Here is a 14,651-nt window from a genome sequence, read left to right as displayed (position 1 = left end):
AATTTACAAAGAAAAATATTTTTCCTCTAATTTTAAATATTTAGAGATCACACCAACTACTGTTTGCCTCCATCATAGTTACTCTCTGTGCCCTTCTGGACCTGGCTGATGCCCTGCTGGGAACCAACCACAATCATGCCCATGCTCCCATCTCGTTTTGACCCTGCTTTCAGACAGGTCTCAGTGCTGATCCCTTAATTATTATTTATATAGAATGTATACATACACACAGGGTGGCTTTAAAAAGCTAACACTCCCCTGAGGAAAGAAATCAGCAAAACTGCCGGGTGTTTCAACAGAAACCTGTGTATGGGTTTAAGCTTGTCACCTGCAAGTGATTACTCAGGTGAGCAATACATGGACTCAAATGTTACAGAAGCAGTATAAGATTCTTGAATAATAAATCAAAGCTACCTTCTTGTGACAAAGCAGTAGTGTTATTAATGAAGCCACACATTTTCATATGTACACTGCAGAGACATTAAGCTCAGACAGCACACAGTTGCTGTTACTCTGTTAACATGCAACTCTACTGAGCCATTGGCTCAAGTTCTTTATAATTCAGAAATTGTCAATAAGGTTGTTTTAGAGAAATAAGAACAAATTAACTAGCATAATGATTGCATGCTTATCTATTGTGTTATTCTATAGAAAAACTACACAATAGCCTACAACTGTAAATAACCAAAATCAAACATCCATTTGTTTTGAAAATTGAAAACCAATCAGAACAGCAGAATCAGTTACCAAACAAGACTACAGCTTTATTCAGGTTGTGCTTGTAACAGGATTTCAGCTAAAACTTTAAGGGCCTAATCCTGCAATTCTTTCTCATAGTCACCAACCTGCTCTATACAAACATATCTCTTTCTCACAAGGAAATTACAGGCCACAGAGGCACCCATTCCACACCTGTTCCACAAAGAAGTTTTACAAGCATCTAAGGGGAAAAAAAAAAAATCAAAATGCCTGTTTTCTTCAGACAGACTAACTGAGCAATAAACCAGTTAGAAGTCTGCCAGCTTAACAAAAGGTGGTCTTACAGAGGGCAGGAAAACTACCCCAGCTCCCCGGAGGGCCTATCAAACTCAAGCTCTCCACAACCAACAGCCAAGGTGCCTTCTGCATAACAGAAAGCTAAAAAACCCCTACCAAAACAAAGTAAAAGCTCCTCAAAACACAAAATTACTAACCTGCTAATGCTCTGAAGTCCTCCATGCTTGTATTTGCCCAGGAGCCCTACCTGCACAACCCCTCACACCAGCACTGGAACAAGACAACCCTCTATCCTACAACACTGTAAGTATGCGAGCCCCACAAAATGGCAGATAATTATCCAGCAGCTGCAGCGGGAAGTGGAGAGAACTCATTACATGTAAGTATGGGCAGACCCTTTGCCTCAGTCCTAGTGCAGGGACTTGTGCCTACCCAACCACCACCGGCTCACCTGCTGCTCATTTCCAGTGAAGGGGCAGCAAGCAGGTGAGGTGCATCCATAAAGTAATGGCTGGGTAACCTTGAAGGGCAGGCCACCGAATGGTGAGGTGACCTTGCCTGCTCCACATAAGCATGGAGAGGAAGCTGTGTTCCCTCATGATACCTTAGGGCTGCTGTCAGTGAGGTACCTTGCTGTGTTGACCTGCCTGTCCTGGTAATCTACTTGAGCAGCAGCATAGAGATGTGAAACTGGGCCCTCAGGTGGCTTTGGGTGTGTGTCCTTCTGCACAGGAGCTCCTGCCCCTGGCAAACATCTCCAAGGTGAGAGCTGTGGTGCTGTGACCCAGGAAGGCCTCATGACATGTTACAAGCTCATCACAAACTGTTCCTTGAGAAGAAGACTTGAGGAGTGAGGGAGGTGACAGGAGGTGAGAAGACCTTCTCAGTTGCTGCCCCATGGGCTCTCTCCTGTGGAGGGGAGGAAGGTGCTGCAGAGAGATCCCTCTCTCCCAGGCCAGCGCTGCTGTGACACGCAAGACATGTTTGTCTCCTCTGACACTTGGGATAATCACAACATCCCTTCACCACTTTACTGACTTGTACAGTTTCAAGCTTTCCTAAATTTTGCCTGATGGGCTGGAGTGTCCTTTTGTGGAAAGCATATCAGAGCAGTTTAGTTCTTTAGAGTTGCAATTATCTCCTGCCTCCCCTGTGGTACTTTTCTTGTGAAGTTTAATGCTCAGCCAAAATTGTTTTAACTTTTTTTCTGTATTATATGCAATTTTTTTAAAAAAATATTATTTATTCTGCTTACCAGTTTCATGCTCTCTGAAGAGCAACCTCTGTCCTTGTTGAAGAGCCAGCACTGAAATGAATACTGCCATTGTTTGTGCCTGCTGCTCAAGTGCTGCTGAATAAAACAGTGCCTAAGTGCTTCCCATTTGCAGAACTGAACCTCCCACCACACACGGTTTTAATGCTTTAACTGCTCTTTAAGATTGAAAGAGATGCACTGTTAATATTGATGGTAACAAACAGCTACCCTGTGTAATGAAATGTGGCTCCCACCTGCTCCTGACCTTCTACACCAGCAGCCTATCCCACAGGCTGAAAGGTTTGCACCTACAAGCAGTAATGTGGTAATGCTGTCCTGACACAGCAAGAGGCAGTGAATGCTCAGAGCTTGCCCAGCCATCCTGAAGAAGACAACACTGATGCCTGTATCTAAGGTGATAAAGGATGCTTAAAACATACTGTAAAAGGCTGTGTGTTAGCTGTATTCTGCTTGGTCTAAGCTTGAAAGAGGTCACCGGAGAGTCCAGAGCAGAGCTTGACTTGTCTCTTGTTTTACTTGATTTTAGCTCCAGTAATGTGGTTGCATTTTGGTTTTAAACACTTGAGCTATACAGAAAAATAATTTCTGACCATCTTTTACGCACTTTCTCCAACTTAAAAAACCCAGTGTTTTAGCTTTACTCCATTTAATATTTCTCCTCTCTTTGCAACCCACTTTATTAAAACATCCATCTGGTAAGCCATTGTTTTCTTCTGTCTTTAAAAGCTACTTTTTAAATTCTTAATTTCATGTAAGATGTACAGAAACTTTATTCAGCTGACACTGGCAAATGGCGGAACATATTTTTCACCACTTTCCGACGTATGCTTACTGTTCTAAAGAGTCAGGGTTTTTTTCACTAGTTAGAAGGGCTTGGGATGCTATTAAATTATCTCCCAATGTTTGCACAGCTAAAGGTATAACGATAACCAAAACTTACTTGTGATTTAAGGATTTTATTTAAATACTGCTATAAAAGGTAGAGCAAAATTAAAATGATCAGTAGTTTCAGCTAAACATCATAGAAGAAATGTGAGAAGGGATGACATAAAAAAAAAGAAATCTATAGCTTTAAATAGGAAAAAACTTACATTTTTAAACAACTCAGAAGAATTGTAGGTAAGGTTTAATGGCCTCTCTTCCTGTGTACTTATAATATGCTTAATAGTCTTCATACATGACTTCAAAAACTACATTTATGCTCTGTTAAAAGGAGTCTCAATGGACATTTAGGACCCAAATTTTCTTGCCAGTATAACTGGATTCTTCCAACATGTGTACTCAAGCCACAGTGCATTATTCACATAAGAATAAAGAGTCAGAAATGCTTCCCAAAATTAACATAGGGGAAGACCCAAGGCCTTATTTTCAAACTTAAACTGACTAGGAGTTCAACTTGCAAATCAGCTGGATTACTTGCAAGAGAAAGAGTTTAAGACTGGCTCCAAAACGCAAAGAATGTATCTAATTCCTTTTCTGTTCTCAAATCCTCTGTAGTGCTAACTCTTACAAATTAGATCATATATTTTGCAAAGTGTTATAAACTCGCTTTCATCACTTGATTTTGCAATGTAATAAATGAAGCTCTTTTAATGCCATGAATGAAATTGTGCAACTTTTGAATCAGTCATTATCAAATGAAACCTTTCTATTAACTAAGTATCTGTCAAATTCTCTGGTGCTGTGAAACTCCAGAGCTTGTTCAGTCACTGCTGAACTTCCTAAATCAAAGTGCCATGAGATATTATATAGTTATTGTTTAGTATTAAAAGAATTTATTACTATACAGGCCTCAATACATAATGCAAGTTCCAAACCTTGTATCTAGGTATGCTTATTGAACTGAGGAAGATTGTTTCCATGAGCAGGTTTTGAAAATCTGACTTAACAACAGTAATAGCACCTGGATCATGGAAAAGCCACAGCCTGTTGTTTGATTTCATTTTTTAGTACTTTTTCTCTTTAGAAAAAGAAATGTGCAATTAAAAACACAATCTCTGAAAATTACACTGCCAGCTACTTACAAAGATTTCCTAAACCAGTCTACATATGGGCACAGAGGACTGCCTGTGTTAAGCACATTACAACATGTGGCAGGATTTATAAGTAATGTAGACTGCACTGAAGTCCCATTAATGTCAGTAGTAGCCGATGATAGAAGCAGGCAACCCAATTTGTACTCAATGGTGCAATTCTAACTGGTATTAGAGCAGGCTCTGAGAAAATATAGTTGGACGATAATAAAACAAATTTCCCAACACTGTAAACTAGCCAAGTGATTATACAGTAGTATCTTTACCTTTTTAAACAAGTTTGTTATTTAAAGGAAAAAAAAAAGAAGAAAGAAACAAAAAAAGTATAAGTTTAACCTAGAGGTGTTCTTCTCTCCTATCATAAGGCCTTTTCTTACCAGATGGGCAGTAACAATGTAGACACTCTCTTCAGTCAACAAAATGGTGCTGTGCTGTCACCTCTTTATCTTCAACTCCACCCGTCAGCCTGACAAAGTTTCCTGGTGGTACTTTATTTTACCTGGCAGTTGTTTAAACACTCCCAGCATCAGTGTCAGTGAAATCATATAATCATATTTATTAATTTTTAAAGTGCTGTATTGTGAGCACTACAATGATCTGAAATGGAACAGCTGTCGCTTCTTTACACACATGTACCTGGGCTTCCATAGGGCTCTCTATACTATTAGATTATAAAGGTCTCCTTTTAATGATGTGCAATGGATATATATTGTCAGGTAAAAGAAGATAAACTAATTCAGAAACATAATGGAAAGTAGATCCCTCATTTTATTATCAAGCAAAACTTTCATTAAGGTTGCAGGGTTTCTTTTGCACAGGAGTTGCACAACCAGAAGTAACTCCACTGAAAGCAGGGAAGTTGCAATTGATAAAATTACAGGATGAACTTGGCTTAGAACTTTCCCTTCTACTGCAACTAATGTACTTGTGGCTTAAATAGAAAATGAATTGTATTATTTATAATATTCTATATTTATTTTATAATTTTTGGATAGGAACCAAACAAAAGCATGATATAAAGAGTACAAGGAATGGCAACTGGATGGATTGTTTTACACCTTTCTCAGTGAATGAAACACACAAGAAACTGAAGTAGTGGGGCTTTTTCATAAGGGAAGGGAACACAAAATAAACAAGTGTTGAAGAAAAAATAATGTAGTCCCCTGGGACTCGGAAGCACCCTTCCTATTGGCATTCTCAAAAAAAGTTGGCTGGAGCTATCCAGAGTTAAAAGGAGAGATCAAGCCTTTTCACAGCCAAACTCAGATATCCTTTCTATCTGTTTAGCCACTTGAGACTACTGAAAGCATCTACTTAACCCCCAACAGAAGATATTTTGGGAACAGTATAGTTTGAGAAGTAATAATCATTAATAATCATTAAAAAAACCCAATCAGATGGTGTATAATGGTGAAAAGGAAAAATAAAGGAAGAAAACAAGCTCAGATTTTTTTCAAAGGTGATCCAACACGCAGTCATTTTAGTCTGAATATTGCAGCTTTTTTACCAAGCTCTGTTCATTCCCTTTGAACTCTGTGGGTTGGGAACCTCTGTCTGGATCAGTGAGGTCCCTCGTATTTTTCACTGCTTGACGAATAAATAAATATTCAGCCCAAAATACATTTACCTTGGCTCTTCTGCATTTCCAACAAAAATAATCCAATTTTATTTTTCATGTTTCTTCCTTGTACGGTTTGCTATAAAGCATCAACAGGTTTTTTTAATGTTTATTATTTCTGTTATTTTTGTAGAGCAAAATTAGACATTGGGCAATGATTATCACTAAAATCCTTAAAGACATGCATCTCCCACCTTTCTGAAGCTTTGCAAGATCCTGATTGAGTTTCTCAATCTGTCTCTCTGTGGTTCTCAATTTCCTCAGGAGCCTCAAGCTGCTGACAGTGTCTCACACTAAAACACTAGAAATAGCCCCTAGGACTGAGAGGTACGTTTCAAACTGGTAAACTGAATGCATCAGTTTGCATTTACACACGCAGGCGAAGACACACCGGTCCCTGCTGAAGTCAATGGGAATTTTTGCCTTGAAGCCAGGACTACATTTTCACAATTCACGCTGAAGCCTCTATAAAAGTAAAGGCGGAGAAAACCCTTGTAGGAGAACAAGACTGGTTATCAGTCCTAGGAATAAGATTGAAAATACGTGCCATGTGGGCTCAGTGGGCATAGGCAAAGTTGAAAATATACGCTCCTTTGCAAGCAGTGAAATTATTTCAGCAGAGGGTAGACAGGAAACATTAACGAGACAGAGATTTAAGACTGTTATCATCGAGACTGTCACGGGCATTTTTTTAAACTTTTCTTCAACCGATTCCAAAACACGTTTTGAAAACGCATGAAGGGAAGTAACACTCCTGCGAAATCCAGCAGCACTGCTGGACCGATCTGATGGCCACTCTGGCCCCGCCGGCCACCAGGAGAGGCTTTCCGCTTTCCTCCCGCCTTCATAGGAGTCCCCTCCCGCCCCCTCAACAGTTGACCCGAGCGTACCCGCGCCCGCTACGCGCAACCCCCGGCACCCGGACGGTGCCAGCGCCGCCGCCTCGGCAGGGACGGCCCGGGGAGAAGCCCGACGGCGGGGAGGGACGCCCCAGGAGGGAAGAAGAGCCGGGCGGCGGCGGGGCTTCCCGGCAGGCGCATCCGCCGCCGAGGTCCGGGGGCAGCTAGGGGCGGCGGAGCCCTGGGAGCCTGCCCGGCTCCTACCTGGTAGGCGTCGGGGATGTTGACGGTCTCTCCGTGCTCCGCCACGTAGCCGATGATGCCCTTACCCCAGGGCACCTGCACCTCGTTGCTGTTCTCGGTGGAGCCGCAGGGCAGCAGCGGGGTGCCGGCGTGCACGTCGAAGAACTTGGAGACTAGACTCTTCTTGCCGGCGGCCGCCCCCTCCACGAGGAAGAGGGAGCCCCGGTCGGCGTCCACCATGAGGCAGACGAAGATGAGGATCTTGTAGCTGAGGCTGGTGAGGTCCAGGTCGTTAGAGATGTCCTTGACCAGCTCCAGGAAGAACTGGCGCTCGTTATGCTCTTTGAGGTAGCGCTTGTAGTCCAGGGCAGTGGGGGGGTACTGGGGCAGGCTGATGCGGGACTCCAGCAAGGCGCTGAGGATGTGCGCGGTGGTGGGGGGCAAGGAACTGGCCTTCCGCAGCAGCGCCCGCCGCCGTACGCTGCTCAGCGGCTCCTGCGCCCGGCCGTGCACATGTTCGTCGTAGGTGAGGTTGACGTGGATGGCCTTGGAGCGGGCGAAGCTCTTCCGCAGCTCCTTCTGAGAGGCTCGGCGCTGCAGGACGCCGGGGCCGCCCGCACTGCCCCAACCGCCGCCGGGGCCGCAGCTGCTTCGGCGCTCCTCCGACGGGCCCGCGGCGGGGACCGAGGGCGCTTTAGGGAGCGAGTTCTTCCTCTTCAGCCACTTCTCCACCAGCTCCGGGTGCCTCTCTAGGAAACTTTCCACCGCCGCCACGTCGAAGCCCGTGTCGGCGGCGGCCGCCATGGTGCCGGCGGTGGGGGTGGCTCAGGCCGCAGGAGCCCCCGCGGAGGCCATGCCCCGCCGCTTCCACGTGCTGCCGCCGCCCCGACGGCCGCCCCGGGGCACGGCGGGTGCCGGTAGCCCCAGCGAGGAGCCGCTCCTGCACCTTGCCCGGGCCCGTCCTCGGGGGCGCGCCTTCTTCTCGCCCTCTGCTTCCCCCCGCGACCTCCTCTTCCTGCCCACACTCTTTATTATTATTAGCAGTAGTATTAGTATTATTCTAGGTATTCCCCTGGTCCTTGACTCTCAGCCCTTCTCTGGTCGTGGCCCCGGCGCCCGGTTTTGGGCCGGCGCCCCCGGTGAGCCGGGCAGGCGCTGCCGCCGCGCCCCTGAGATGCTCCGGGAGCTCTCGGGCAAGCCCCTTCTGCCAGGCGCTGTCAGTGCTGGCGGCGGCTGCTGCGTAACCCAGCCGGCAGACCGCTGAGGAGGGAGGGAGGGAGGGAGGGAGGGAGGGGCGGGCGGGGGGAGGACGCGGGAGCCGAGCGGGGGGGCAGGCGGGGAGGAGGGCGGGCTGGTGAGCCCCGCTGCGGGGGGGGGGGGGGGGGGGGGCAGTGCCGCAAGCCTGGCGGCAGCCTCCTCACCAGCCTCCTCGGGGAAAGCTGGGGGAGAAGGGTAGGAGCTCGCGGGGTCTCCAGCCGGAGGACCCCGAGCAGGGGGTGCTGCGCTAAGGAGCTCCGCAGCAGTGGGCGCCTCATTCAGGAGCATCGGTGGGCGTGTGCGGGGGGAGAGGGAGGGTCCTTTTGTCTGTCATGCGTGTGCAAGGGAAGGGGCAAGCCCGGTCTGCGGGAGAGGCGGGGGGAGGTGAGGCGAGCGCTCCCGTTAAAGAGGTTTGATTTATAGCATTATTTGCTCCGCTTCAGTACTTCAGTAGACAGGCAGAAACGCGGAGTCCCTCCAGAAAGACCAAGCGAATTCCGTTTGTTGAATCCCCGCGTTGAGACGCCCGCATCTCTCCCGCGCGGGAACCGGCTCTGCCCGGCGTTCCGCGCTGGGCGCCGTGCAGCGGGGCAGGGAGCGAGCTCTGCCCGCGGGGCCGCCCAGAGCCTTGTGCCCACGAACCGCTTCCCCTGGGGGCATTCGGCGGGAGCGGGCTTGCCGAGGCGCTCCTGGGTGCCCGGTCCTGCAGCACGGGCTGGCAGGGGGAAGCCGGCTGTATCCTCCGGGGAGATGACGGACCGGGATTATTTTTATGCGCACGTGGAGCACGTTTCATTGCAAAATCGATGCTTACGCGTAAGCCACTGAAAAAAACCCGGAGTCATGGATCTTAACACGTGAAAAATGTCTTTCATGCGCTCACCAAAGACTGAATGAAGGCAGCTTCAGAAATTCATGAATGGGAGTTTGGGTGGCTGGGAAAACACACGGGCAAACCTTTAATAAAACGAGATTCCGACCTGCAAGCGACCCTGCTCCTCCAGCAGCCCATCCCGGCTGGGGGATGCGGGCAGCGCTCGCAAGGAGGGGGAACGATTTCGGGACAGATGTGGATAGTGCAGGATGTTTTTTGGGGGAGGGAGGGCTGCGTGTGTGCCCGAGGGGCTGCCGTGTCTCCCGCAGCAGTCGGGGGTTGCGAGAGGCTTCCTGAAGGTGCTGTGGCTCTCAAAGACTGCTTGAGAAGCGACAGACAAAGGATTTCGTCCCTCGGTCTCGGTGCCTGTGATGTTGCAGGCGGAGCAGCAGCTCCCTCGCTGCCGCGGGCCCCGGGCCGCCGTGGTGCCAAGGGCTCCGTGCCTACCCCTCGGTCAGCGGCACGGCTTCTTTCTGCTCTCCTGGCTCTGTCCGCGGGGCCGGGGGCTGCCGTGGCGCGCGGAAGGGACTGCTCCCTGCCGCCGCAGCGTGCCTCAGCCGCAGCTGAGTTGCCGGGGGGCGCCCGGCTGCCGCACCCGCGGCGAGCGGACTGGGCGAGGGGCGGGAAGCGGGGACGTCGGAAGAGACGCTTAAGAGTTCGCCCCGGAGCTGCTCGCACCTCTGAAGAAGCCGAGCTCGTTCATACAGGTAGCGTGGACATGAAATTGCGGGCGCGTCTCGGAAAGGGCAAGGGCGACTGAAACATTCAATCTTTTACGCATTTCTGTCGGCGCGCTGCTGACACGCCGGCGGGGCTGTGAAGTGAAGGGACTTCACACGCTGCAGCAGGCACAGCGCCACGTCCGCGGCGGAGGCCCCGCTGTTGGCGCACATCTGTACACTGCTGCTTGTGCTGCCACTGAAGTGGCCCCAGCTGCTGCGTCAGCCTCGAAGGGCGCCCACTTGGCCGAAGCTGCTAATGGCTGTTTGGCCTTTCCCGTAGTATTCGTGGTTTTGCAACGCTGGCACAAACACTTCACTTGCACAAGGGTACCGCGTAAGCTGCTGAAGGTCTGGCAGGTACTTACCCTGAGCTCTTCAGAAAGGACCTTGGGGATCTGCATGCAAGTGAAAGAACTGTATGTAAATATTTTGCACCATCTCACTATGGTAAGGTTTGGTTTCGGCACTCACATCAATGTTTACTACATAATGGTTACTCTGTAGCAGTTCTGTATGTAAACACTTAAAGCAATTTAGTGTTTCCAGATACAATGTGGCAAATTATCCCATTTGATGATTTGTCTTTTCTGTAATTTGCACAGGCTTTGTAAAACCTCATCCACAAACCTGGCCAGGTGCATCACTGAATGTTAGGAGAAAACTTGGGTCTGTATTCTGCACACATCAGACTGTACCTCCGTTTGCAGGCTGAGTAAACCAAGCACACAGTATATTGGGCTGGTGTGTGGGCCTGAGGCAGATTAGTTGAGGTGTTTCATGGGAGGGCCAAAGAGGCAAATGGATTTTGTCAGTGTCACAGGATTGTGCTGCCTTCGTACAGCTATGCTGCAGTGAGGTACAGACAGCTTTTATCTGCTGCATCTGATGTATGATGCACCCTTTACTGGTGTGGATGCACAAAGACAACTCAGACAACGAGGCAGGCTTTAGCCAGTCCCACCTGGTCTCCTCGGGTACAAGCATATAAAGGTGCCCTAAAAGAATCAAGAGAAGAAATTAGTTTATTTCTCATCAGAGTGTGTTTCTCTATTCAGAAAGGCAGTGGCAAATGCACTCTTCAAACTCTTAAAAATGCAATTGAGAAAAAGCACTCCAGAAGAATTTTGTCATTGAGGCAGATGCTTTAATTGTCTAAACATTCAACAGAACAGGTCCCAACTGTCAAACTGAAAGGGGGAAGTATCTTGCAGCTACAGCACAAAAGAAAAAGCAAGCAGGTTGTGTCACAGAACTGTTCACCCCGCTTATTCCCTTACTTAAAAACAGCAGTTCAGCTCCGTGGAGTGTGTCAAGACAACTGGTTAAAGTTCCTGGTGGGTAAGCATTGGAACAATACTGATAAAGTGAGCACCTGGGAATAGATACTGTAGTAAATTTGTTTGTATTAATGTTCCCTTCTGCAAAGACATAAGGAAACCTTCATTGAGTGAAGTATGTTTTAATGTATTACATTTGTGTAAACTGAGAATTAAATTGTAAATCTCAATTCAGTAGTAGAGATTCATGAGCTGGTTTTAGGAGGACTTTAGTCGCCTTCATCAGTCCTCTGCTGTTGGTGAAAATATCTCCTACTATCATTTGCTTGACCTAGTTATCCCTCATTCATTCTACATGTTAGAGGTTAAGTATACCTCAGTATATTAGCCTCAAATGGAGACAAAAAAACACAACTCTGAAAAAAGATTGGTAGATAATTATTTTTTTATTTTTTTTTTTTAATACACAAAGGAACAGTAACAGAGGAACAGACCAACCCCCACTAAATAGAGTGGGGAAGTGTTTTTAAACCAAAGAGATCACAGGTGTTCAGGTATCTCCTCAAGATTCTTTCAGGTCAACATCACTACTGAAGGGTTACTTGTTCTCTGAAAATATCCAATATTCTTGGTATTCCACCTCCCCCATTCTTATGTAGTGTTCTTTAAATGTAAGGTTATGTTTTGTTACCTACTGCAGGTGGTACTTTTCTTCATAGCTGATAATGCTGAGGATTGTTTTTCCAGAAGAAAAACTTCATTTAGTTGTCAGTCCTAGTGTTTACAGGCACTTTCTTATTTACGTAGCCACAATTAAATAATAGCTTTGGTGAGTGTTTGAATAATTAGTTGCAGATTGGGCTCTCAGATCTCCTTATAGAAAGGAACAGTATTTCTATAGCACACTCCACAAAGGTCTATGAAATATATAACACAATATAAATTATTCTCACTTTCCAATGTTTTTAATTAGAACATAGCATCTTAAAGCATATCCTTGTTTGATTTTGCTAATGCCAGTCCCTCATGAATAATTAGCATAAAAATATTAAAAGTTGACATAGGAGCTATTCAAAATCTGAAAAATTTTTCAATAACATTACAACTGCTGTAGCAATGTTTCATGAAGTTGCTTTTTTCAAGTATGCAACAAGATCAGCTCTTTTGTTTTTAATTCCAGCAAAAATCATTTTTGTACCAGGAGTGTATTTCTTAGGGTTTTCCAAATACTCCATCATTATACTCTTGCTCCAGACAATTCCTGAAAAACAAAAAACATTATAAAATACAAGGCTGGCCCAACAGCATGTATGTGTTGATATAAAAATGTCAACCATCTCAAATCAAAGAAAGGTGTGATGCTCCTGAACATAATGTGTCTAGAATCCAAGAGGAATGCGAGCATAAATAATACATAATGTAAAATGCACAAGGTATACGTTGTCTTTGTGTCACTTTCATAAGCCAAATGTAAATACTTTTTGCATCATAGAGACTTGCAGTTCTTTGCACTATTTCACATACAACTACTTAATACTTTTAAGCTATGTTATATCTTTGTAATTCCAGAATGCAGAAAAACCAACTTTTAATTTCATACAGTTGTTGAAAATGAGATATACAGATTAGTATGAAATTCATAAGGCTGTGCTCCACTGAAGGGCATTAGAAAAACGGTTGTCAGAGGCCAGATCCTGGAATCTCCTGACATAAGTTGAAATACTATTAGTGTTTCCTTCCAACCCTGATAAAACCTGTCTCTGTCAACATAAGCAGCCTACTGTTGTACTCAAAACTGTACAAATACCTCTAACTACATGTTCAAGTTTCTCTTCTGTCCTCCAGAGTTGACTCTTCCCATGGTCTAACGTGGATTTAGATGTCACTTAGTTGGCTTTCTTTTAAAAACTTGTACTAACACCTGTATGATTTGTTCACTAAATTTTTAATGAGAAAAAAATACTTAATATATACTGGCAATTTTTTGTGTGAAGGAAGTCCTAGTATAAAGTGAACGTCACAAAACATTTCCTGGAAATCACAGAATAACAAAGAAGTCAGCCAGTTCTAAAGTAGCTTAGCAACCAGGAAAAAGCCCAAACAAATGAAACCAAAACAAAACAGTACTGTATTTGTAATTAATAGATTGATTCAAATAATAGAATTTATATTCAAATAATATAAAAGAAAAATAATGAAACAGACACAGAATTACTCTCCATTTTTAGATATTCCACTGCTTTTCAAGACTGCCTGCATGAAAAACACAAGAAAAGGCACAGCTTACTAGTAGGTGACAGTATTCAGTCAAGTGCTCTGAGTAGAAAAACTGCAACACATCACGGTGCCAGTAGAGGGTAGTGACCAGCAGACAGAATCTAAAAGCACTCTCAAGAAGCAGAAATGGAAATTTGCCCATTGATACTACAAAGTCTGGGAAAGCTATATACCTTCTGACCTGGCGTGCTGAATAATGGTAAAAGTTCTTTTTAACACAGGGACCTAGGATTTTTGTTTCTGAAATTATAGTTCAGATTCATAAAGTAGGCAGTTGTAATTCCTTGTGAGGCTTTCTATTGTACTTCTAAAGAAGGTTTTTTTTTTTTTTATATATGTCCCCTGCATCACTGCACCTCATCCATGTCACCTATTAGTTTTACCTTTTGTCTTATTTGCTTCTGAATAAGAAAATCCTTCAGCTTGTCTTGTTTAGCGGCCAAATACACCCCAAAGGTTTGGTCCCGTCTTGTGCTTTCCACCTTTTTCAACTGTGTGGCACTGAAAACATTTCTGCATAAAGATCTTGCCTTTTTCAACATCACCCATTTTGACCTATACAAAATATCTTAAATATAAATATAAAAATTTGAACAGGTAAGTTCACAGGTTTTGGTCACATTTATCATCTTCTTCTATGGGTTTATAAACTATTTCTGTCTTGCATGACAACAAAAATGTGTCTCGAAGTACTGAAAATTTGACCATGTCTTAATTGTAAAGGTAGGTTTGGTAAGACTGTTAAGCTGCATGATTTCTTAACATGATCTGGTTGTTAACAGTCATGAATTAATTTCTTTAAGTTATCCAATTTACCATTAGGAAAAACACCATGGGGGTTTTCCTGCACCTCAGAATTCGTTACAGACTTTGTTCTTATCTTTGGAAGCTGAGGTAAGCTTAAGTTCCCAAATCGCTCTTCTAGACCTACTTCTAAGGTAAATGTAAAGGTCAATGTACTTTTGTCTAGAAGAGTGATGTAAAAGACAGCAGCCTCTCAGGATTTCCCTGTGCTACCTGGAACGTCTCCACAACTTTAGAATTCAACTCCTCCACTGACTGACAGGACACGTTGGCCATAAAAGGGACTTCCAGCGGCAACGGCCCCAGCAACGGGGGAAGGTGCCTGCGAGGCTGCCCTCGGGCCCGGGTCCACCAGGGAACGAAGGAGAGCCGAGCACCTCTTGGCCTTCGGAGGACAGGAAACGCCAGCCGGCCCCGCGCCTCTGCTGCCCGGAA

General features: G+C 45.5%; 1 protein-coding gene across 4 annotated transcripts in view; it reads right to left on the bottom strand.

The window, feature by feature from the left end:
* The window catches only part of PDE11A (phosphodiesterase 11A), a 142,823-nt gene extending 128,860 nt beyond the window's left edge, over positions 1-13,963 (bottom strand). For 2 of the 4 annotated variants that reach the window (XM_065670256.1, XM_065670257.1), the window contains exon 1: positions 7,027-8,262. In XM_065670256.1, coding sequence (XP_065526328.1) covers positions 7,027-7,809 — 783 coding nt within the window. In that variant the 5' untranslated portion in view covers positions 7,810-8,262. Of the gene's footprint in view, positions 1-1,193; positions 1,423-7,026; positions 8,263-13,795 lie in introns of those variants that run through there. The other 2 variants (XM_065670266.1, XM_065670258.1) reach the window with 2 other exon arrangements.
* Positions 13,964-14,651: the final 688 nt, after the last annotated feature.

The sequence above is a fragment of the Lathamus discolor genome, chromosome 3 (assembly GCF_037157495.1).
Source record: "Lathamus discolor isolate bLatDis1 chromosome 3, bLatDis1.hap1, whole genome shotgun sequence".
Classification (NCBI taxonomy): Eukaryota; Metazoa; Chordata; class Aves; order Psittaciformes; family Psittacidae; genus Lathamus; species Lathamus discolor.
Note: the sequence above shows the minus strand (reverse complement) of the source record. Positions and strands in the feature narration are given on the sequence as shown.